General features: G+C 40.9%; 1 protein-coding gene across 1 annotated transcript; it reads right to left on the bottom strand.

The window, feature by feature from the left end:
• Positions 1 to 10,255: 10,255 nt before the first annotated feature.
• Positions 10,256 to 22,702, bottom strand: LOC109983323 (TBC1 domain family member 10A). The gene is made up of 9 exons (XM_020632967.3): positions 22,017 to 22,702; positions 19,717 to 19,816; positions 16,877 to 16,984; positions 16,389 to 16,495; positions 16,182 to 16,296; positions 14,630 to 14,695; positions 14,037 to 14,226; positions 13,800 to 13,954; positions 10,256 to 12,724 (listed from the first exon to the last, which is right to left on the bottom strand). Exons 1-9 carry the CDS (start codon positions 22,199 to 22,201, stop codon positions 12,224 to 12,226), a joined length of 1,527 nt encoding a protein of 508 aa, XP_020488623.1. The 5' UTR covers positions 22,202 to 22,702; the 3' UTR covers positions 10,256 to 12,223.
• Between the last annotated feature and the right edge of the window lie 767 nt (positions 22,703 to 23,469).

Below are 23,469 nucleotides of genomic sequence, written 5' to 3'. Positions count from 1 at the left end.
AAGAGAAACTAAAGAATGGCTCAAATACTTGTGTAGGAGCCTTATTGCTCATGTTAAATGTATGGATGCATGAAATCATTTTTGTTCATTGGATCTGGGAGGGGGAGGGGCTCAATTTAATTGGGCCTAGTTCAGACAAGTAGAGATTGGAGACACGCAGTCTTTTGACTTCTCTTCTCATCTCTTCCTTTTTGTATAGTTTTGGACTAACCTGTATCTGTTTATTGTTTATTTTTGTTTAAGTAAACATTTAAACTTTGATCATGTGGTCCTGTGGATTTTTTGGATGAAAATTACGTAAGAGGAGTTTTAGGAGCATCAATCTACGGCTTCATTTCAGTGGATACCTACAACTTGTGTACATATTTACCTGCTCATTGCTGTTATTTCTCATTAGAAATTCCACCAGCATTTTAGCGTCTATTGACCTAAATACCTTATTGCCCCCCTCTGCCATTTTACGTGATGTGTGAAAATGGCAGCGATGGCAGGTTGGAACACCGCTATGTGTGAGTCATAGACTGTAAATATTAATGGACGTAGCCTAAGGGAAGTAACCCCTCTGTTACTGCAGAGGGCTTTGGAATCCCATTGATGGCGGTTGCCACACTGGAAATCCTGTCTCACCCTAACTTTCAGTCAACCCAACAACGGGTTATGAGCTGGACATGAGGCGGGTTTTAAGCCTCTTGACAAACCGCTACACCGTGCCTGCCTGTCAATCAGGTCAGCTACTTGCCTTATTGGGAATAACCCTTATCCTTCATCAAATCAAAACGGATGAGTTATCAAAAAAATGTATCCCCGTACAGTGTGGGCCGATCAAGACAAAGCCAATTTCATTTTCTGAACCAGGCTGCACACATGCAAGTTTCTCCTGGAAAAAACAGGGTTTTTGAAATGGGTGTGTATGTGACTTCCAGTGCTTCTGCAGTCAGTTTGAAGTGGACACTATGTGAAGCTCTTACTGCTTGTAAACACGTCGTGCCTCTCCTGCTTCTGCAACGCTATAACACAACATAAACTCACACCCCGGGACACAAATATTAAGTTGTAGCATAATCAATTAACAGTAACTGCGAGAGTAGCTGACCTGTCTGACTCCTGACTTGCATCAGTTTAAGCATTTACATCAAGTTTTGGGTTAAAACGTGCCGTAAGCAAGACTAGAGGAGGAGTTGAAACAGTTAGAAATGTATTTGACAAACTGTTGACATGTTAGAGTCTCTGTTAAAGTTCAAGTATCTTAGTGCTCCTATGAGGAGTTTGTAGGTGGTTATGAAACAGACTGAAATGAAAGATGACGGCTCTTTGGGCTGCAAACATGAACAACAGCGTCGGCAAAAAGATCTACATTTCTATGGTAACCGTCAATCCTTCACTGCTTCCAGGTTAGTGTCAGATGAAGTGTTTAAGTCTTTGCTACAGAAACCACCTTTTTTATATTCCGAGTAATACATTTGACAATTTAAAGAAAGCTGGATGACATGCTGTTAACAAACTCTTCTTACACATGTACCGGACAAAATCAGCAAAAACATAAGAGGTTTGTTTTTGTCCACAGGGTCATTAAAACTATTGTTACTGAAATATGAACAGTAACAATTTCCACTTTCATAATAATACATAACATACAGTTTAAAGTGTATATATAGTAAAATATTTAGAATATTAGTCTGCCATTACAGTGGATTACCTACACATGCACACTTTTGGTTCCCTGCAGCCAGCTTGTCAGCTGCACTGCCGAGTAATGGCACAGTTAAATAGTTAATCTGACTGACAGCAGCACTGTTGGGAGCATTTCTCAGCAGCCAGCCAAGAAAACATTTCTCAGCTTGAAGGTTGATAAACCATATTAATGGGGTGTTGAATTTAGCATTTCCATGTGTTGCTTTTATTTGTATTTGAACTGGAAGTCCTCCGTGAGTCGACGCGTACACAAATCAAGTGTGACAAGATTTCTGGGATCTGCAATCCGAAAACACATGTATTCATAGTACAGTAAGGTGCTTCAGATGAGCGCATTTAAGCCGTCAAACAGGAGTCTGTTTGTGTGAATGCTTGAGTGACGATAGAAACCCGTCAGTCCAGCAGAGCGATGACAGTTGGAGTCATCAAAGAGACTTTACTGCTACTGGATCTCAAAACCCTCAAACAATGGCAGGAAGAAGCTGTGAGTCTTGAGGAGATGAGCAACACAAAAAAAAAACCATCTTCAAGCAGGATTCATTAGACTGGCGCTAAGGTTGGGGGGTGGGGGGGTGGGGGGGTCCATCCATTTCCTGTTTTTTGCCTCCCAGCAAAAGCGTTGATGAGTGCCTGCGTGTGCCAACACCACTAATGACTCAAAACTTAGCCGCTACTAATAGATCATTCACTACTCCATTATGCCCTGACTGGAAGCGGTGCAGACTTTGCATCCTTGGTCCACACGTGTGTATTGGCAACAACATCATGCCATTATTAGTGATTAACAGACATGATGCCAGTGACTGTGTGTCTCTAACCGGGAACACAATGGTTTGTTGAGAGCCTCCTAACACAGAGGACATCCTCCCCATATGGCGGCGGGAGCCTGGCTCCAATACTAATCTGCTCCCACTGTTTATAAAATAAACAGGCCCCTGAACACTCACCTACAAGCTGCACCAGTTTTCCCCCTCTTGCGCCCTCAACATTGCATCTGGCTGACCTTTGACCTGGACTGTTTTAGCTGTGCTTCCTGTCCAGTGCAACATGCATATGGCATCATGGTAAAATCTGCACTGTAGGCATTTTTCATGTGACCGAAGGGATTACCAACACGGAGGTGGCACATGTTGCAGCTGGCATCCTACATGTAAGCACATTGAGGGTTACAGTCTGGTGCTTTGAGGATGAATCATAAAAGGTCACTAAAGCTTAGTAGTTAATTAAGAAAATAAAAGGTTAACACCCTGACACAATGCTTTAAAAGTGCAAACGAGTATAGATAAGGCTTCATTCAGCCGTGTTAAATTACTTCTAATTACAAAATCTGTGCCACAAAGGCAACAGCATAACCTTTTCAAAACAAGTCTGTTTTCACACAGAAATCCCCACCAGACAACCCACCACACACGCACCCGCCCCCTTTCTCTGGGAGCCCCAAGCCTGCTAGGCCTGCTGATGGTGGAATGAGACGAGATAAGCCCATGGTCGGCCTCCATCAACACATGAGGCTTGCCAAAGCGAATAGAGTTACAGACAGGCACTCCTCTGGGGCTCGGTGGGAGTGGGAGAGGGCTGGGACGGGGCCGCTCAGACATTGGAGGCTGCTAATCTGCCCCCAGCCGGCCTGCTGATGCCCACCATCTGTGTCTGTAACTCATCACCCACTGGCCAGGAGCCTCAGCAGGCGCACACACAAGTAAACAAACACCCAGAGAGAGCTATTTAACTGCTAAGTCTCTACCTGGCTCCGTTAATTACTGATTATCAGTGCCACCCAAAAAGGAGAGCACAGGAGCCAGTGGAGGAGGTGAGAAGGGATAATGAGGAGCCAGCTGTGAACAGGGGCCCAATCACCTCAGGTTGGTTTACTCACCATATTAATACAGCCATTTTACTCTGACCTTAAGATTAGGGTGGGAAACTCAAATGCTGTAATAATGTTTTCCGATGTCTTTAATTTAGTGGTGCAGATGTAGGGGAACCATTTGTCATTTTAAACCAGATACTGATTGATCAGTAACTCAAACAACAATAGACGGGAAATCTGAAGGAACATCTGGTCATATTTTAAATATTTAACCCATTAGCTAACTTTTTTTTACTGTGCAATACACACATATTACCTGATGTAAATACTTTCTACACATACATTGCACATCTCACCTGAATGCTGTATGTGTGTGCACTTTAAGGTGAGTTTTACTAATTTCATTGTACAATTGTATAATGAATAAAAGGCATTCTATTCTAATGTCACATAATTGCTTATGTTAGCATTCAGCCACTTACTTCAAGCTAATAATGGGATAGGACTGAGCTGAGCTGTGATTACTGTTGGGTACCTCAGGTTTTCCATGTTGACTTGCTAACTTTGTGTCCTCTGCAAAAAAAGTAAGATTCCCAAAAAAACTAGATAATAAAACAGGAGTGATTTCCTCAGTCAGATTAGCAGTGACATCAAACGTACAACATCATGTAGCAGCCTAAAGGAAATGTGAGCCAGCAAGTTGCATGAATGCTAATGTGAGCTGTTGTCTAACTGAGTTATTATTAAATAGTCTATGTTGTTTAAACTTCAAATATGCTCTACATTGGTTTCATACAGTGACTAAAGGGAGGACTGACATTAACTTAATGATCAGGCTAAATATGGTTTTAAGCCTGGAACACTACAAATTAATGAAATAAATAAACTTGCCTTGCCATACATTATCCTTTGATATCTGCATTTAGGCCTCACACTGTTAGCATGTTCAATTGTCCCTATTGTGGAGGAAATATTCAATGGACAAAACAAAAATAGCTCACTCAAAATGTAAGGATAAGAAAAAAAAACAACTGTGACAGGTTTAATTCCAACCAACAGAGAATGAAGACTGAGTCACGTCAAAAGACTTCATGAGTGTCAGGTAAAATGTAGCGGCTCTTTATGCTTCATTTACCTGACAAGACTTCACAGCCGTAATTGTGCATGCCTCCAGCACTACTGAGCCAGGGGATGTAGAGAGGTCAGGAGGTTAGGAGGGGCGGGGGGCAACTGATGGAGATTAAATGAAATGCCTAAAACTCCTCAAGGAGTATGACGACCACGCAGGTGTGCAGCACTTACCCCCACATAACCCCCACACACCCGTCGTTTTGAGCTAAAATATCCTGTAGGCGAAGCAGCAGGCAGGTGATTAAAAGACACAATTACTACGCCTCACTTAGCTTTTCACCGTTCACCCGAATGTTTGAATCTGACTGACAGACACAGCCCTGCTGCTTTGAGAGATTGGGATCGTCTGAAACCACTAAATAGCTGTGCGTTTTAGCTTTCTTGAAAAAAAATCTGCTAAGGGACTGTATGAAAATTATAGTGGGAACTTAGAATAGAGGGGTTTTAATAATAATTGCCACAGTTTATTTTCTTTGTTGAATTTTTTTTTCTGAAATAAAGTTTTAAAATGCCAGATGACAACAATATTGTCTTTATGCCAGGATGACATTTCAGACAAAGGACAATGTTTCAGTTTTACTGACTCAACACAACTTTCATACAAACATTCAGCCCTTGATGCAAAATAGGAATAAAAATGGACTACAATAGATACACTTTGAAAGACTATAGAAATCCAATAAAATCATTGAAATATTTGAAATTATTAAACAAAAATCAGTTCAAACTAAATTAAGATGAAACAAACAGCATGAGAGATATTTGGTCAAAAACAATGATGCAATTATTCCAATTCAAAAGCCACGTAAAAATGTAGGTCTTTAATCTGTTACATACAGAATGTGCCGCTTTCAAATTCATGAATTATTGGATGTGGATCTTTATAGTAAGTTGGAACCCTGGTTTATCTCAAGAGCATGCCTTTTTTTATTCCTCCTGTATTTATCATATAAAATATTGTCAAGTTTTGTCATAAACGGTATAGCTCTAATAAAATGTAAGATGAACACAAACTAACTTAAAGTTCAAACCCCAACTCCCTAATAATTTTCCTACAGTCCCTAACGTTGGGCACTGTGTGTGTCCACTGGGAGAGGCTGGAATAAGAACAGTGTTGACATTTGAAGTACCTTTCTAAATGCACCCACGAGAATTTTGGGTTGTTTTTCTATGTTGAATTTACCAGCTTAGACTGAACCGTTTATATAACCATTTGTAGACCATAAATGGAAGAAAAATTATACAGTGGAAACAGCAAAGGTGCCAAAATTGCATTTCCAAGGTACACAGAGGCTTTTATATCACATGTTGGAGTAGTTGAGCCTGCAGGCACTGTTCCAGATTTAAAACACTGGCAGGCATTTATAACATTATTAACCAGTAGTCTTTGTTTTTGGGTGGGCAGAAATAGCTGAAAGGAGCCAGAGGATGGAGAATATTTATAAAACTATGTGTGGAAAGAGAAATGTAATTCTTCCCTCCACCTTCTGGAACAGAGACAAGAAGTATTCATGAGATATATATTATGCTACAGAAATAAAGGATTGTTGGACACAATTTCCTGAAAGGTTTGATGCAAAGAAGATAAACCACAGACCTCCATAATAGAGAACAATTTATAGGTGAGGGCCCTTCCTTTGGCAGAAGAACTTAAAAGGTCTGTGCAGCAAAAACAACACAAGGATGATTCAATTATCCACCCTGGCCTGCACAGGGATCCCCCCTCTTACTAATGTTCTCCTTCGGCACAATAAATAACTTTTTATTCTCACTGCCATTGAAAGTTCACCTGCACAGAGGATCACAATGTCTGCCCTCATATTTGTTACTGCAGCCTTTTAATTTGACCTGAGCCAACCTGTCATGCTTCATCAAACGTGGGAATCGGATACCTCAGGAACACAGGCGCCTTTGCTTTACGTTATGCCATCCCCCCACTCTTCGAACCCCCCATGTTTTAACACGCTGAGCCTGGGAGCAGAGAGAAAGTCACCCGCATCACATGAATCAAGCGCTGTGACATGGGTCCGTTGGGACTGGATCACACGGAGGATCACAAGTCTCTCTTTTTACTGCTCCCTCTCCAAGCTCTATTAGCTGGGGATGAGAGTGGCGGGATGGCCCTCTAAAGGCAGATATTTCCGTTGATGAAGAGATAAATCAGATCATTTCTGGAGTAAGGAAGGGAGCACAGAGAGAGCCTTCTTGGTCGTCCCCCTTTGAGATGTAAATGGCACGGTGGCACTGAAAGAGAGCCAGGTGTCCGATGCAAAGAGGGAAAGCGTGACGGTGCATGCATTCCTCAGGGACTTAGACCATTAACTGTTGCTGTGCCTCATGTGGGCAAACATCAACAGATCCCATAATGGTCCATAATGGCCTCCGTGGAGTGACACAATGGCTAAGTATGATTAATAACTATTTACAGGTATTTTCTCTTAAGTAAGAAATCATACACACCTTGCCTAATTCTGCAGTTAGACTGATAATACAAGGTGTATCCAAAAAGCAATTGAACAGACAATGACAGCTCCTAAATATTTTAAGCACTTCTTAGAGCCTTAAAGACCAGAGGTCAACAGCTGCAGCTAATGCCTTGCTGGACGATTAGAAATAAGTTAGCCAGGCTAACTCAGGTCATCAAGGTAGTGATTACTAATGAACTCTTACAAGCCCAAGGCAAGTCTTCCACTATCCCACACCTTAGGGTGAGAAACGAGGCATTTGGCAGTTCAAACAGTGATTAAGAGAAGAATAAAACCTGTTATTAGTCTAAACTGGTATGACACCATAGATGACCTTTTCAGGGGGAAGCTGTTCAAACTGAAGAAAAGTCTTAAGGCCCTGACACACCAAGCAGACGGCAAAGAACGAGTGGCGACGAAGGCCGTCTGGTCACCTCACATCTTTGCATAAAAGTTGCACTAGAGCACACGGCAAAGACTACAGCCGACGGCCAACCACCATGTACGTTCTGCCCATGCGTTAGAGGAAATAACTATCCTTGCCAGCAGATAGCGGTAGTCTGTTGAGATGACCATTTTCACACCGCCGTTATTATCACACTACATTGTGTTCAAGTGCTTATTTTTCTGTCAAGTTTCTTTTAAATAAGTTATTTGGATATAAAAATGGATTTTATGTCATATATGACGATGATTGACAGCTGCCAATCTTGCGTAGCTCTCTTTGTGAATAGCAAAGCTACGTAGCGACGGAAAGCCAAAAAGACATTGAACTTTTTCACTCCGTGTTTGTCGCTCGTGGACTGACAAAAGGAGTTTTTCCGCTGTAAACACATCTAACCGACCTGTTGGATGTGAGGACATCTGCTTTAACTCTGTAAATTAAAATGTAAATAAAGTTCGTTAGCTAGCTAGCTAACACTAAAGTAGGCTAACATAGCTAACGTTATGGTGTTAATAATATGTGACTGATAGCTGGCAGTGATGGACATTATTTACCTTTTTATTTCAGTTTAGTGAGATCATATGAAAGAACGATATGATCCGTAGTAAAATTCAGCTGTTAGTCACGCATCACCAAAAATAACTTTACGTCAAATGATTTTAATCCAGCTAAAATAAAAATGTCTGTTAAGGTCTCTTAAAGTAATAAAAAATACAATATTGCCTGATGGTCTGCATTATTACTAACAATAATGTCCAAGCACTGGTGAAAAAGGGGAGGAGGTTCCTTCAAACTGTGCGACCCCACTGTACACGGCCATGCAGACGAAGGTTGAACTTAATGGTTTCCTTTTTAGGTTCTGTCGATTGTAAAAATGGAAAAGAAAACATCACCTTTCTATTAAACCTTTTGCTGTTGTGTGATTCAGTGTGATTTTTATTTTATTATACAAGCCTGTATTGTTAACAATAGCTTGTTTTTACAATCCTCAAATGAAACTTATAAAGAAATCACAGGATATGTAATTTTTAACAGATGATTTTAACTTATGCTTGGCCTCTGTGGAAGATGTAATCCCTTCTGCTTTTATAGTCTTCTTTGCCTAAAATTAAGATACAAAAAACAATTGATTTACTGTTCACTTAAATATTTTGACTTTAAGTCACCAGAGAAAAGCAGACATGATTTGCATTGCAAACTACCAGTTTCTAACAAAATACAACATATCTTACCCCCTGTAGTCTACGGTCTGTGGTGCTAACCTAACTTAAATATAGAACGATTTCAGCAAAAACAGAGGACCCAGCAGCCCACGTACTTTCAGTAATGATAAAAATATAATAAAATTGATTTATTTAATAAAATTGATTTATTTAAACACAGCGTGTTTGATTTAGACTTTGAATCCTGTGGTTGGTTGTGCTTACAAGTTTCTTCATAAGAGTCGTAGACCGACAGAGTGCTTTTGGCATAGCTGGATGTGCGGGGCGTGTTACCAGGGCTTCTCCTGCCGAACCCTACTGCGCAGACTCTGGCTCCAAATGACGTCAAAAACACAAGATGACTGCGCCTGTCAGGGGGGTATGTTGGCCTCGAGAACGTTGAGTGAGAGCAGCTGAGATGCGACACACAACAAAAACTAGGGCGACAACCACTGCCCAACGATCTGACAATCTCCTTTGTGTCTCAGGGCCTTTGGAGGAAAAAGGCCAAAAGTAAGTCACAAATGGATCTACGTCTACAGGGGCTTCACAATCAAATTTTCATTTGCACAACAATCAGACAGATACACACCAGGCATGGACTCCTATTGGCTAAGATTTTGTGCCATGTAGTCCCCACCTGAGGTGAATGATTCAACAATGTAGAATTACACAAATGAAAATAGATTGATCACTGTAGACATTACGGTAGTTGAAAAAGTTAACATTATGGAATACATTATGTTAAGCATGAAATTAAAGGAGAAGATTGATATAACGCTCACACCTGTAGGTTTAATGTGTTGCTACATGTCACTAGCCAGTTGGCTAACAGCTGTGGGGCAAACGGTTAAGTTGACTCGGGCTAAAGCATGGACTGTAAAATGATTGGGCCTACACGTCGTAACATCAGCCTTTGACTAGGGACCGTGGGACCATCTCTTTTACTTGTTCGGCCCTTGGAAACAGCCTCCAGTGGACACTTGAGGGACTGTATGTTATTGCACTTCTGCGATGGCTTCCTTTTACTACACTGCTTGTGGTAAAGCAACAAAAAAATACCACGGTACCATTTTTCCAGCAGTGCTGATATTCAGTAAAACATTACTCCCTCTCCAGGGATATTGGTTTAATATGTGGCATGAATGAATACTACAGCTGTCCACTTCACAAAAAAGGTCTGCATTTATGCTCATTGTTTTCATTCTCAGAATTTATACCAATTTAATTAAGCGTCAAGTAAACCATTGTTGTTTCATTTGGAACTGGGTTTAAAAAAACAAAAAACATTTTGAATATAATTCATGTAACTGTGGACTGACTTGTTATGATGTGTAAAATGTGAATGAAAAAATCTTTGGACATATTTGGCCCTTCCATGAGGCGCCCCAATGTGCTTTAAGAAAATACCCACTTTTGACTCTATGACTCCATCTAGTGTTGAAAAAAAAAAAAACCATGCATAAAACAAAGCACATGCAAAAAAGTAAAGGAAAAAAAAAGTCTTAAGACAGCTTTACACACAAATTTATTTGCAGAATTTAAACTCACATTGATGAATACTGCCCCATGCTTGTCAAATATATTTTTCTATTAATCCGGATCTGAATGGTAAAATTATATCCATCTGTATTTCTAGAAAGAAAACTTTCAACCAAAACTCACGATTTTCAGATGAACTTTTTTCTTGTGTTACAAATGTACATCTCTGACCTATACTGTCTGACAAATGAAAGATTTAGGGATCAGCTTCTGTAACTTCTCAATGAAATATAGCATTACCGCTTGAAAAATAGATTTCATTACAAAACAAATTGTTATTTTACACGTCATATCTACACAATGAGCATTAAATTAAAAAATAGGATGAAAGAAATGTGAGGTGTGTAATAAAAGAAGTTTGAAAAACTATTGCATACAGAATAGTGTTTGCTTAAAGATGAATTATCTTTTTAACCCTCCTTGTTTTTTTACACATGCTTTTTTTTGACCAGGGACATTGTTGTATTATTAGTTACACAGACACATTAAACACCTGCATACTTATGCTTGTTGAACTCCCTTTACCTTTAGTCATTGTGATGAAAGTTAGAAAACAGACTTAGCTGTTACAAAAGAGATTGTCCAATAAGTTTTGAAAGGAAGAGTCCCAACCCTGCATGTCTCCGTAACTCCCAAAGAAATTAGTCAGCTTTAAAAAAGGAAATGCTACAAATATCCCAAAATGCCTTGAAATCACATGATCCCTCTCGGCTGTACTAATTGAATTGGCTGGTCACAGGTAGCGGTCATGGGTGATCACAAAACAACACTGTCTTGATCTGCTTTGGAAATTCTAGCAAATGATTGAAGAAAAATAGCCCAGCGCTATAAAGGATCTTCTTGGCTCCATCTGGATATTTGAGCGATTCTAACACAAAGATCAGCACCAGTAGGTGATTTTCTAACGGTCCAAGGTGTCACAGTGAACAAAAGCAATATCACATATATGACACAGATTAGCATTTGGCAAGAGACAGCTCTTCCATTGATAAGCTCCAAACAAGGCAAGAATGTGTCGTATGGGAAGAATGTCCAGTTTTGTCTTCTCTGCTGCCAAACCTACATCATGAGATAATGCTGCTCTAAAGTGGCTGGAAGTGCTTGGCACAATGAATTTCTGGAGTTTACAGAATTAAGCCACATCAATTCAATAGATGAAGAAGATATATGACCATACGTGCACTAGCAGGACATGCACAAAAATATATATATTTATGTATTAACTATTATTAAATAAATAGTGCTTGTAGAAAAGACAATGCTGTGTGACTCAATTTCATCAACTCAGGAAGATGATCAAGAATACAAAAATGAAATGCACAAGTTTCCCAATAACACCCCAAAACTTAGGAATCCTTCAAAGAATGTCATCCCATCTGTTATCAGCTTTCCTTACATGTAATGTAACTTTGCAAGGCTGCCCTCTAGTGGACTAAAAATGTAGGTCTCAGAAAATCATAGAGTTTACACCACCTGCTGCACAGTTTAAGTTCAAAAGATCTCAATCGTGTTGAAAATGAGTGGGAATGTAAGCAAGAAACAGCCTTAGCTGTGGCACCTCCCATTTAAGACCTGAAAACACACTGCCCAGAAGAAATGACTCCCAATGACTCAGTAACATGTCTCCCGTGCAAACACAAAATAAGACTTAAGTTCTGAATAAGAGCATCAAGCACCAAAAGAGTGAAAAGCATTAACCTATTTCAACACTTAGCAATGATGCCTTCGTGTAGATCGATAATATCATAGGCAAAATGGTGTCTAAACTGAATACATGAATACAAAACAGTCCAACGCTTGAATTAAGGTTATGCCGGCCAATCAGAGACCTTGGCAAGGCTGGCTGGTAGTTGGCTAAAGAGTGCTGGTGCTTTGCCCACACACACACACACACACACACACACACACACACAAACATTTACAAACTGCTACAGAGCTACAGGTATGTGTCCTGCTCTGTGCTGCTGAGGCTTTGTGTGGAGCGCTGAAGAGGAGATTCTTTGGCAGGAGGAGGGTCTGTAGGAGGCTGCTGGTGAAATACTTCTGTTTCAGTCTCTGGCACAGTCTCTAGGGTCCCTCTTCTGATGGGAGGAGGGGCTGGCGGAGTCGAGGGTGGTGGTGGAGGGTCATTGGGCAGAGAGTAAGGATTAGGGATCTCATCAATAGGGGGCGCTTTCTTAATGCTTCTCTTTTTCTTGCTTTTCCTATCCTCTTTGCCCGTCTTCAGCTTGGGGGTGGGCTGCGGCACCTCGAGCACGATGGTGGGGTTCTGCTGCAGGTCCTGGCGCCTCGGCGGCTCGGCCAACATTATGAGCCGAGCGCCGTGCATCCTTGGGGGTGGTTTGAAGTTCAGCTCTCCGCGGTTCTTCCTCCAGCGCTTCAGCTGGGTGTGATGCTCTCTTTCCACGTCTCGTGCCGTCACTGGTACTTCAATGATCTGTAAGAGGAAGAGACGCGTCACAGGTCACAGCTGAGTCGTCAACATAAAGATCAGTTTTTAAGGAAATGTGTTGGGTGGGGAAAAAAAAGACTATCCCTTGTTGGAATATACAGTATGTTCCTTCCATGCCTGACCATTGTGTGAAAATGTGAACTTTGTCAGTAAATGCCAAAGAGCCTGCGGGCTGGTGTCAGGACAACCCCTCATATAAGAGGAGGTATTGTTAGTGCGGACAGAGACTCACACAAGGCTTGGCACAGGAAGCAGACACTGACCAGGCAGCCCTCTGCTCAATTGGTCTCTATTTCACTTTCATTCTCAGTTTCCTCAGCTGCATTCTCAACGCCCACTGTTCCCGAGTGACACAATACTTCACTACATCTTGATAGGATAAGCACAGTCGTAGTTTGTTATTTACAGTTTATGTCTTAAAGAAACCTTTGTGTATCATGCACAATCAAACGTAATGTAAGTTATATTGAAGAACTGTAAAAAAATATATATCAATACACATTTCTTTTTTAAAGGATGATTTAATGAACTCCCTCACACAGGCACAATCCCCCAAAAAACTGGAGCACACAAATCACTTTAGGAAATTTAATATGGCGCAAAGGACAAACGTTTCGAAGCACACTTCACCTCCCTCAGAGTCAAAGTACTGTCAGAGTCCTCTAACATGACATGAAATAAAAAGAAAGATGTGGAGGTGGCAGAAGAAACAACAAAGTCCACTACATGACACTATTACGAGAATGTTTGCCTTTATATCAATGCTGTGTTGTTTCTCCCATTCGCTTCTGCTGAATTCTCTACTGATTATATCCGGCTGCGTTCACACACTTGGCCTTCTCACAGATATCCTTCTGGGGGACTGGCAGAATAAACTACGGCTAAAGTCTGCGTGAAATATTTACCTATCTGCGTTCACACATGCAGCTTTCCCCTGAAAAGAGTTTTTCTAAAGTCTGAAAGCGACTATAAAGAGTGTGTGCTTTTCAACGAGTAACTGAGATTCTTGGAGTCTGGTCTAATGTCTGCCTCCTGAGCCACTACACCACATTGCTCTTACCTCTCGGACAAGGAAGCCCTCCTGCATGTACCGAGGCTCCACGGCCCTGAGGAGCTCCATGGTTTCATACTGGCCCTGGCAGGCCTTCAGCTTCTCTCGGGTACCCAGCATGCACTTCAGCAGAACCAAACCCACACGCAAGATTATCTTCACCCCTGGAAGAGAGAGCAGTGTATCAATAGTGTGATAAACAACCGGATGTGTTGCTTATCTTCAATATCTGATGGTGATTGTTACCATCACAGAGGAACATGTCCCAGACACGCAGCACAGAGGCCCAGGGCAGCGTCCTGGAGAAGGCACACATGAACCATTCAGTCATGTAGAGGATGGGGTCGATCTTGTGTTTCTCCAGATGGCGGTAGGCTAGTGGGGAGACACGTCGCAGCAGAGCAAACAGGATCTCTCCATCCAACTGTATTGCTTCCTAAAAGTCACACAGATAGGAACGATTAAGAGAGAAAACAAAGGCCACTGTGCACTGTAGTGTGGGAGCTGAAACTTGACACACATGTTGATTTTCATCCATTAAAAATAAACCAGTGCAAATGAATCATGTTGTAATCCCATGAAAGTAAACAATCCTAAATTTAATTGTGGTTTTGAGAAGAGAGACAACGCCCTGTTGGTTTCATCACTAAGTTTGCCACACTGTGAACTCGGCAGAAACAATGATGTATTCCTGTTTCACTGTAAACCCAGCCTAAGTCCAGTTTATTCATCTGGATTGTAGTTCTTGGAACAGCAGACGTCAGATGAAGTTATTTTCTCAGTGCACCACCAACACCTGGTGACTTCATTGCGCATGTGTGCATGTGTTGCAGTCTCACCAGGCCGGGACTGTAGTAGCCAGGAAGATACTTCTCACAAATTTGGACCAGCCCCCAGAAGGCATCCTGTGGAAACACACACAGAGATGATGTCAGGAGAGCGCTCATTTCTCAGGCCGTTTCTGTGTGTTCACAGTGACAACAGGTTAATAAGGAAAACGCTGACTTTAAGAATAACAGAAAAGCTAGCTGCTCGTTTGATTGACATAACTACGTTCATCAACGTTTCACAAAATCCAAAACATGGCAGCTTAGACGGATTCTTTATCCACTGCATTCTGTTATAGGCATTAAATACTAGTTTGTTGTTTTATCCAAACCACGTTATTATTCAACATGGATGTTTATTTGCTTGTAAAAAAAAAAAAAAAAAAAAAAAAAAAAATTCTGTGGACCCTGCCATTGACATTTTAGATTATTTTGGAGTCATAAGCCATTTTCACATGTGTACTCCTACACATGTGAAAATGAATATCTAGATAATTTCCGGAGGACTGCTCCAGATATTGTCTTGACCTGGCTGTTCACATATGCACATATGACAGTGATAGGAGACTATCACTGTCAGAGGGGGGGGGGGGGGGGCAGGGGGTCTCCCGAGGTAAGACGTGTATATAAAAAGACAATGCGGAAGTAGCGGCCGAAGCAACGGAGTCCGCTATACGATGCTATAATGAGAATATTTGCCTTTATATCAATGCTGCGTGTAGGTCAATAGAATCACAATATTAACAAAAGAAGAAGAACAAACTGACAAACAGAAAACGTTATGCAGCCGTTTGCATGCAGACACTCTATGCACCCATTCCAGTCACATTATATAAATGCCACTCCCCCTCCCCTTCCTGCTGCGTTCTCACATCTGCTCACTCGGACTTTCTGCGGTAAAAAATGCTAGACGCCAACAGGAGAAACTCTGGGTGAAGTCTGAGAGAAAAATTCAGCTGATAGCGTTCACAAATACAGCTCATGCTGGAAATATATGCAGTTTTCTACAAGTCTGAAAGCCGTTATATAAACTCACCTCTTTGAAAACCTACAAATGTAAACTATAATTACTGAAGGAAAGTTCACTATGTTGTGTGCAAACCCAAACCAGGAAACAAAAATGATATACTGAATGAGTTTGAATTAAAAAAGCATCAGGAGACACTTTTTGGAAATGATCCATTGACAAGTTTTAAAATAGAAACCAACACCTACACTGTAAAACAGTCACTGTGGCTGCTGTTAAAATGTTCCTAAAGTTGATCTATTATTCATTTTCTGGAGAAACTCATGATTTATCTCTAGATGACATCATATGTACAGTCTGGCTCAGTGCAGTGCAGCTTCAAAATAGACTTCTTCAAGGTCACAAATGGAAACAGAGCTAGAAAGTATAATAAAAAAGACCATGTGTGATTCCTATTTTTGGGTGGATTTCACTCACCCAGAGAGACACAATAACCACAGAGTCAACAGAGTATTACAAACATATGATGACAGTACTTTGACACCAAACATGGCAGTTTATTTGGTATTTGTGGTGGAGGGGAAGGGGAAGGCGTACCTCGGCAGGCATGTGCATAAGCAAAACAGCAGCGATAGGAGCCTGAGCCTGACAGTACCCCTCCTCCGGTCTGTACAGAGTGTAGGCCTTAAGGACACGAAACAGGTCCTGCTGCCTGTGGACAGTCAAAACAACAACAACCACTCAGAAAAGTTATCTTTGTTACCAGTTTCAGTGTTTAATGTCACATCATGTCTGACAACTTACCCGTGTCCCCCCCGTGACACAAACATCTCATGGAAGGGAAACTGTCGATGGAGGTCTTTCTCAATCACATCCAACCATTTGGGGTCTCCAGGCTGGCTGTCAAGCTCCTGGATTCAGACAGAGAGACATATTTAAAGCAGACTGACAAAAAACAAAGAGTGGACATTCTCTAAAATGTGTGTTGGTCAACTAAGAAATACTTGTTGCTTTAAAAGATTTGTTTTATTGTCCTATTTTAAATAAAAAGGTAGTGGTATTCTTAGCTCTAAAAGGAAGCTTTACATTTTCCTTTTATGACAACCTTAACTAAATGTGGTCTGGCTCCAGGCCTGTGTCAAACACATCTGGGCCCTCAACCACAAACGTAACACTGCTTGCTTGACCACAGTTTAAGGAACATTTTCAGTTGAAATCTAAAAATGAAATGAGACAAAAATACAGCAAAAAGGTTTTCCTGATAGGGAAGTGAAAGAGCGAGGCTCTCTGACCTGAAACTTTCCGTTGTTCTGCTCTTTCTTCATCTTACCCCCTGACAGGTAAAGCCACGCACGGCCTCGGAGGGCAGGAGGAATTCCCTTCTGGCACCTCAGCCTCACCTGAGCCACAGAGGATCAAAAGAATTCACAGAACAAAGTAAGACACAGAGGAAAACAAAGGGGACTAAGGTTTGCCACAAGCAGAGAAGTGCATTGCCCAATCTGGTTCAGTATAGAAAGTCAACGTTCAAGCAATCCACCTTTCACTTGGTATTTGTTCCTTTTTCTTGAGAACATGTGAAAGGTAGTTTTGTTTTCAAACAACATACTGTCACAGGGTGAAGTAGGTAGAAATGAATACAAGGTTCTTACAAATTGCCTGGTAAACAACTCTATTAAATAATGAATACAACATAACATAATAAAATAACAACAACATTATTATACAGTATATACAGTACTAAACATCATGCAGGGTATTTGGTTCATGAGAAGTCACAATAGGATCAGCACAGGTGTAAAAGAATAAATAAGTCAATGTTTTTATTTGTATAGCGCCAATTAATAACATTCATTTTCTCGAGACACTTTACATAAAGAGCAGGTCCAAACAGAGACACTTGAATCATTCATGTTAAGCGTAAGACCTGGGCTTTTGGTAGTATGACAAGGTGAAACATCTGTAGTTAAGAACCTCAGTTAATGATAGATAATTATTCATACACTGTGTGTGCGCTTGTGTTGGCCCATTGCATCTGTGGCAAGCTAGGACGACGTGAATGTTTTTCTTTGATCATATCACAACAAAGAAGTGATGTGCTGTATACTGTGGTGCAGTATATATATTTTTGCATTAGTCCCAGGTCACTTTAAAAAATTGGCCAAAACATTTAGATCAGCATATCCTACCTCAGATTATAACCTGTATCGTTAAAGGGATACTTCACCCATTTGCATTAAGCTTTGTATCATTAGAAACCTGGTAGTATTTTTGAATGGTCGTGCATCCCGCCCTCATTTTCCCCTGAGAATCTTTGTATTTCTAAGTCTGAAAAGGAGCTTCCGATTCCGATAATCTTGCCATTTTGCGTCACTGGAAGCTGTTGCGGTTAGCGGGGTGAAACTACAACGCAAGTTCCTCATATTTTCGACCGCTGAAGCTACAGACCAATCACAGATCAGTGGGTGGGAACTCACTCCTAGAATCAAAACTTAACGAGCAATATTGCTTGAAGGCTATGCTAACAGGCTCTTGCTGACCAGATCCAGACGGCTGTTTCCGACAGGCCGGTCTGTGTGGACACAGACATAGAGTCTGTTTTCTGCCAGGAATTTCCAAGATCAATTCTGGAAGAAATCTCTGAATCTGTTGATGAAACGGTCTTATGTGTTGAAGTAAATATGTCTGTAAATGTTGTTAATTCTATATTTCTACTGCTATATTGTATATTTTGGAGAAACTGTATCGATCGAATTTCCCTCTGGGATTAATAAAGTATTTCTGATTCTGAACTAGAGGACCTTCGTGGGAGTGGCCTGCGGTGCTGTGCATTCTGGGATTTGGTGTTTGTCATCCACGAGCCAAAAAGACACTTTCTGCCTTTTCACGACCAAGAAGGCACCAACTTCAAAATGTATTTCACATTTCTACTACATATATGACCCAATGTCAATACAGATTCATGTTTCAACGGGTGAAGTATCCCTTTAATGTGTCCTCAATAAGAACTTAACCCTGCATCTGGGGTGGCCAATCAGATTTCAAGGGGGGCCCTGGCAACCCATTGGGTCACGCCCCCTCCTTTCATGTCGCTGCGCCCCGCAATTTGAGAGGCACAGGTTCAAGTCAAAGATACTTGGACACTGAATGCCTCACTTAATGTGAGTATTGGTATGATTAATTTATAAAACCCTACTGAGATGGTTTTTACTGTATGTGGATACTGTTTTCAGTGGTGCACAACTTTACATCACTTAGTAATACTCTAAACATTGATAGGACATGGTGATTAAGTAATAGTAGAGGGTATGTCTGATGTGAACATTATCTTTCAAATTGAGTAACAAACCACTGTGCAGAACATAGCTTCAGCAAATGAAATACAAATCATATCTAAGCGTTTCAGTACACCACTAATAGTGATCGTGGTTTATTTTGCACTCGCGTTTCTTAATTCCTTTTACGAAGAAAGAGCTTACAAACTCCCCAATAGAGATTACTCTGTCTGCTGTGTTGCTGTTGTGAACTAAAGGAGGACAACAAGGGATCAGAAACCTTTGAGCCTACTAATTTAGCAGAAAAATGAAAACTGCTTGGAGCTCAAATACACAGTTCCTTCTTTCCATGAGGTGTTTTTTTTTTTCCAACTGAAAGCCAGTCCTGCATTTGAGAGCAGCTATAGTTTATATCCACAGCACCTTTATTACATGGTTTTCTCAGAGGAAGTAAATACAGCCCCACCCTAAATCTGAGACTGTCAATTTGTCAGATGGTGCATGAACCGATAAAGGGATGGGTCGTGTCCTGCCTCGCTGCTGACTCATGGAAATGAGGTGAAGTTGCGGCTGTGTGTCGAATTGTTGAGCGTGTTTCACAGAACCGGTCAGGCAAGTGAAGCTGCAAACAATGTGTCCACAAAAGTATTTTCCTTGTGCAATCAAATACTTAGGAAATGCCATTTGCCCCGTCTGATCATGTGTACAAAACTATTAGGAAGGGGAAAAACTGTCGACTGCAAGGAGACAACTTTGGTAAAGCTGCTAACAAGCTTAAGAGAAAAACTTCTCACATCAGGCACCACACAGAAAAGCCCATTTACATTTTGTGTTCCTGACATAATAATGATGCTGACCTTATTGAATCTCTTGATCATCCACTTGTCCCATTGGCCAAGCATATCCAGCCACTTCACCTCCCTCTGTCTGAGCACCTCTGGAGGAACTTCCCGAGTTCTGGAGAAAATAATTGAACAGAGATGGTAAAGGTACAGAATACAATTTTTTTTATTATTATTTTTTTTTTTTTAAAAGACCATTATTTGGCTTTTGCCATCATTCGGATAGAAAAGCTGTAGAGTGACAGGAAATGCAGGGACAGAGTGTGGGGGATGAAATGCACCAAAAAAGTGTCAGAATCGGCAGTCAAATCGCGACCAGTGCGATGATGACCGCTGCCCCTGCACATGAGGCTCCCAGTCCACCAACCAACCAAGCCAAACCAGTAGCCAAACCAGCGCCCCCAGATTACAATTTTTTGTATTCAATCAATAAAATACCAATTAAGGACTGAATAGTAAATAGATGTGTTCTCTCATTATCGGAGAGGGAGCATGGGCCAGCCATTTATCTATTTTCAAATGGGGCCAGGCTCTGTTATCACATTAGAGTTACATAAAAAGTCAACAAATTTTATAGCCATTCTACAATCCTACAAGCTACATTTCAACAAACATCCACCGTTCTTTGCTCTAGTGCTAGCAAAGGCTGAAGCTTCAGATCTTGGCTTGCTGCAGCAGCCAAAGCGGGAGGTGAAACCGGTAGTTTCTTTTGGGCTAAGAGTGTGGAAAAGACAATGTATGTTCATGTTGGTAACACATAACTTGAGTTTTCAGTTTAGATAAATAATAATTAAAATACATGATCTCTATTTGAATGAAAATGATGATAGGTCACGGGTAATGAAGCCTGTGTTAATCTGTATTAAATTGCACTTTCTATCAGGTTTGAACAAATGTTTTATTCGGCCCCAAAAATGTGCTTTGGCCAGTGAATTAAGAGGCTTACTGGACTCAGGGTCCAGTGTGGGGAAAAAATGCCACAGTCTTTCTTGATGGTCAGTCTAAAACAAAACTCTGGACCATAGGAAAGGCTGTTATTGAAAGCAGACTCTTGTCTGTTAAAAGTGAGAACACGTCCTCAGAAAGGCTGTTCATCATTCTGCATGTGCCATCAGATTTGTGTGTGTGGCCGTCCCATACGCAGACAGTAAGCTGTGCAAAGAGGTAAAAAAATAACAACTGCTAACTGTGTTTGAAGGAGACTATTAAAAGACACCAGTTGAGATCTTGCCCTTTGATGGTAAAGCCTGTTTAACCTCAAAGAGCTGCAGTGAAGAATTGACGGACTTGTGAAGTAATTCAATTTCAAAAGGTTTACAGAGAGGAGACATTAGGGTCTGCACATAATATTCCCCAGACGAAAAAGAAAACCTACATTACGAATGTGGTATGGTGCTATACACAGCTATGTAATTTTCTCATCAGCAATAGCCTGTAATTGTAGGGCTTAGACTTCTTCAAAGGTTTTGTTTTTTCTTTAAACATGGGACTGCCCTCTACATTATAAAAAGCAGTAGAGTATGTGCTACAGATCAGTACAACGATATGTTTTACTGCAGCTTCAGTATCAGAAGATGCGTTACTTTCAATCACTGCCAAACAGTGTTAAGTTCAATCCTACGTGTGTGAGACCACCTAGAAAACTGGGAGCCAAAAGAGGCCCTCTAGAACCGGGGCACCAGATCTTTGGCTCCAAGTCTGCCAAAGCTCCCAAAAACAGGAAACTCCCAGCCAGCCTGCGCTTGGCACAACTTTCTTTCACTCCTTCCACATTTTTTAAGAGCCGTGATTAAGGCTTCAGGCCTCCAGTTTACAAAAGAGGACAGAAAAGCCTTCTTAAGGGGGAAAAAAACACACACACACACACACTGTCTCCTATCTGAAAGACTATGAATAAATCCGCTCACAAAAAAAAAAACATACAAATGAAATAACAGTCTGGATTTGTCGTTCAGGCTTTAACAGAAACATCTAAATCGTTTTATTTAAAGAAAAATAGGATAAAATGTGCCACATGTTAAAAAAAAAAAAAAATCTATCTTTATCCGATTTCCTCTGGAGATTTTTTATTTTCCATATTTTGGGAGGTAAACCACATTGTGCCACGCAGCTGGTTGTGAGCTTTGTTGTGTCAGGAGCACCAAGACAACAACACAAACAACACTAACATGTCACCTTTTAGTGACTCATCGCAACGTGTAACAACTTTTATCTTCCAAGTTTATAGTCAAAACACACGGATCATAATTAAGTAAGCTAAAGAGTTGTGAACAGATTGAAGTAAATGAATCAGTGTTGAGTTGAGAGTAACTTACTGCCCCTCCGTGCACTGCTGCGCCCCTCCAATAAATCCATATTTATCTGTTTGTCTGTCGCTGGTGAACCCATTGATCTCCGAGTCGGATCCCAGAGAGCTTTCATCGTCCATGTGAGAGCTACTTATTGTCCGGATACTCCTGGTATCCGCAGATTGCCGACGTCCATTCTCCGTGTTGGCCATGTTAGCGGGAGAGCTAGCTCGCTAACCAGGACAGCTAACGTCAGCGAGCTTGTTGACAGAAGTCAGAAGAGCTCCTCTTCATATGTTGTCCAATCAAACACCATCGACGACATGGTCTCTCCACTTCATTAAAACTTCCAACACTACGGTTTATCTCTCTTTCTAAAGTGTAATCGTACGATACACTGCAGCTCTCAGGCCACGTCAAATCAGGTTACGCTGGCTGAGTTAACTATTTTAAAATCAGCAAGCTAATGTTGCTAACATAAAGTTAGCCTGAGGCGTCCGTGCCGACAGTAGGAAAAACTAAATTTATACTGACCCCACCTCAAACAAACCAACGCTACATTATCAGCTGTTTTTCATAGTTACTCGTGTACTAACTATGTTGCCTTGTTAGTTAATTTATCATGTTTTTAGCTGACCGATCCTGGCTTGCTGTCCTGTCATCCCGACTGTGCTGAGATTTCGCCTCGACCCGCAGTCTGTCGTCCTGGGCTGGATTTACAGTTTTAATGTTTCCCCTAGTGGCTGAGTTAGGAAGTACATCTCCTGTCTGGAATGTGTGCACCAGTTACGGTCTCTCTGCTACGCTGCAATTAATTTAAATCGTATAATACAGGGCATATATCCAAGTAAACCACCACTCAGACGAGACAAACTATTCACTGTTGTGTTTAGTCTGAATCCTTAATCCTGGGATTTCCAGCACTTGCTACTCGGTGCATCTGAACTTGAAGTCTGTATTTATCTTGAGGGGGTTCATACATAATAGTTCCTGTTTCTTTCATACAGTCCCCCAAGTTTTGTTTTCTGATGGTTTAATTGATATTAAAAGAAAAGCAAACAGTATGTTCTTCCACAGGATATAACAAAGACATTTAAACTATTTGTTGTAAGCAATTCTTCCAGGAAGATGCAGGGTTTTTTTTTTTGTGAATTCCTCTCCACTTTTTCTGGGAAGGAAATGTATCTAGGAGTCATTGTGTTCTACTTCATTGTGCAATTTTCTGCTTTTCAAAATACTTTTATCACACTACAATAAGCTGACTGAATGCTCCTGAAGTTTTCCCTTGCTTCGTACTCATCATTTTTTTTGTCAAGAAAGCCTCTTGTATCATGCCATCCACTTAACACTGTTCTTGTTAATCAGCATTAGCACTTTAGATCTTTTTGTCCTATGTCGCTGTTTTTAATGTACAACTGCTCCATATGGAATGCGCCTAGAGACATACAAAAACAGTTGTTTGATTAATTGAAAGTAACCT

The sequence above is a fragment of the Labrus bergylta genome, chromosome 2, assembly GCF_963930695.1.
Source record: "Labrus bergylta chromosome 2, fLabBer1.1, whole genome shotgun sequence".
Classification (NCBI taxonomy): Eukaryota; Metazoa; Chordata; class Actinopteri; order Labriformes; family Labridae; genus Labrus; species Labrus bergylta.
The sequence above is the reverse complement of the archived record's forward strand: the minus strand, read 5'-3'. Positions and strand labels throughout refer to the sequence as shown.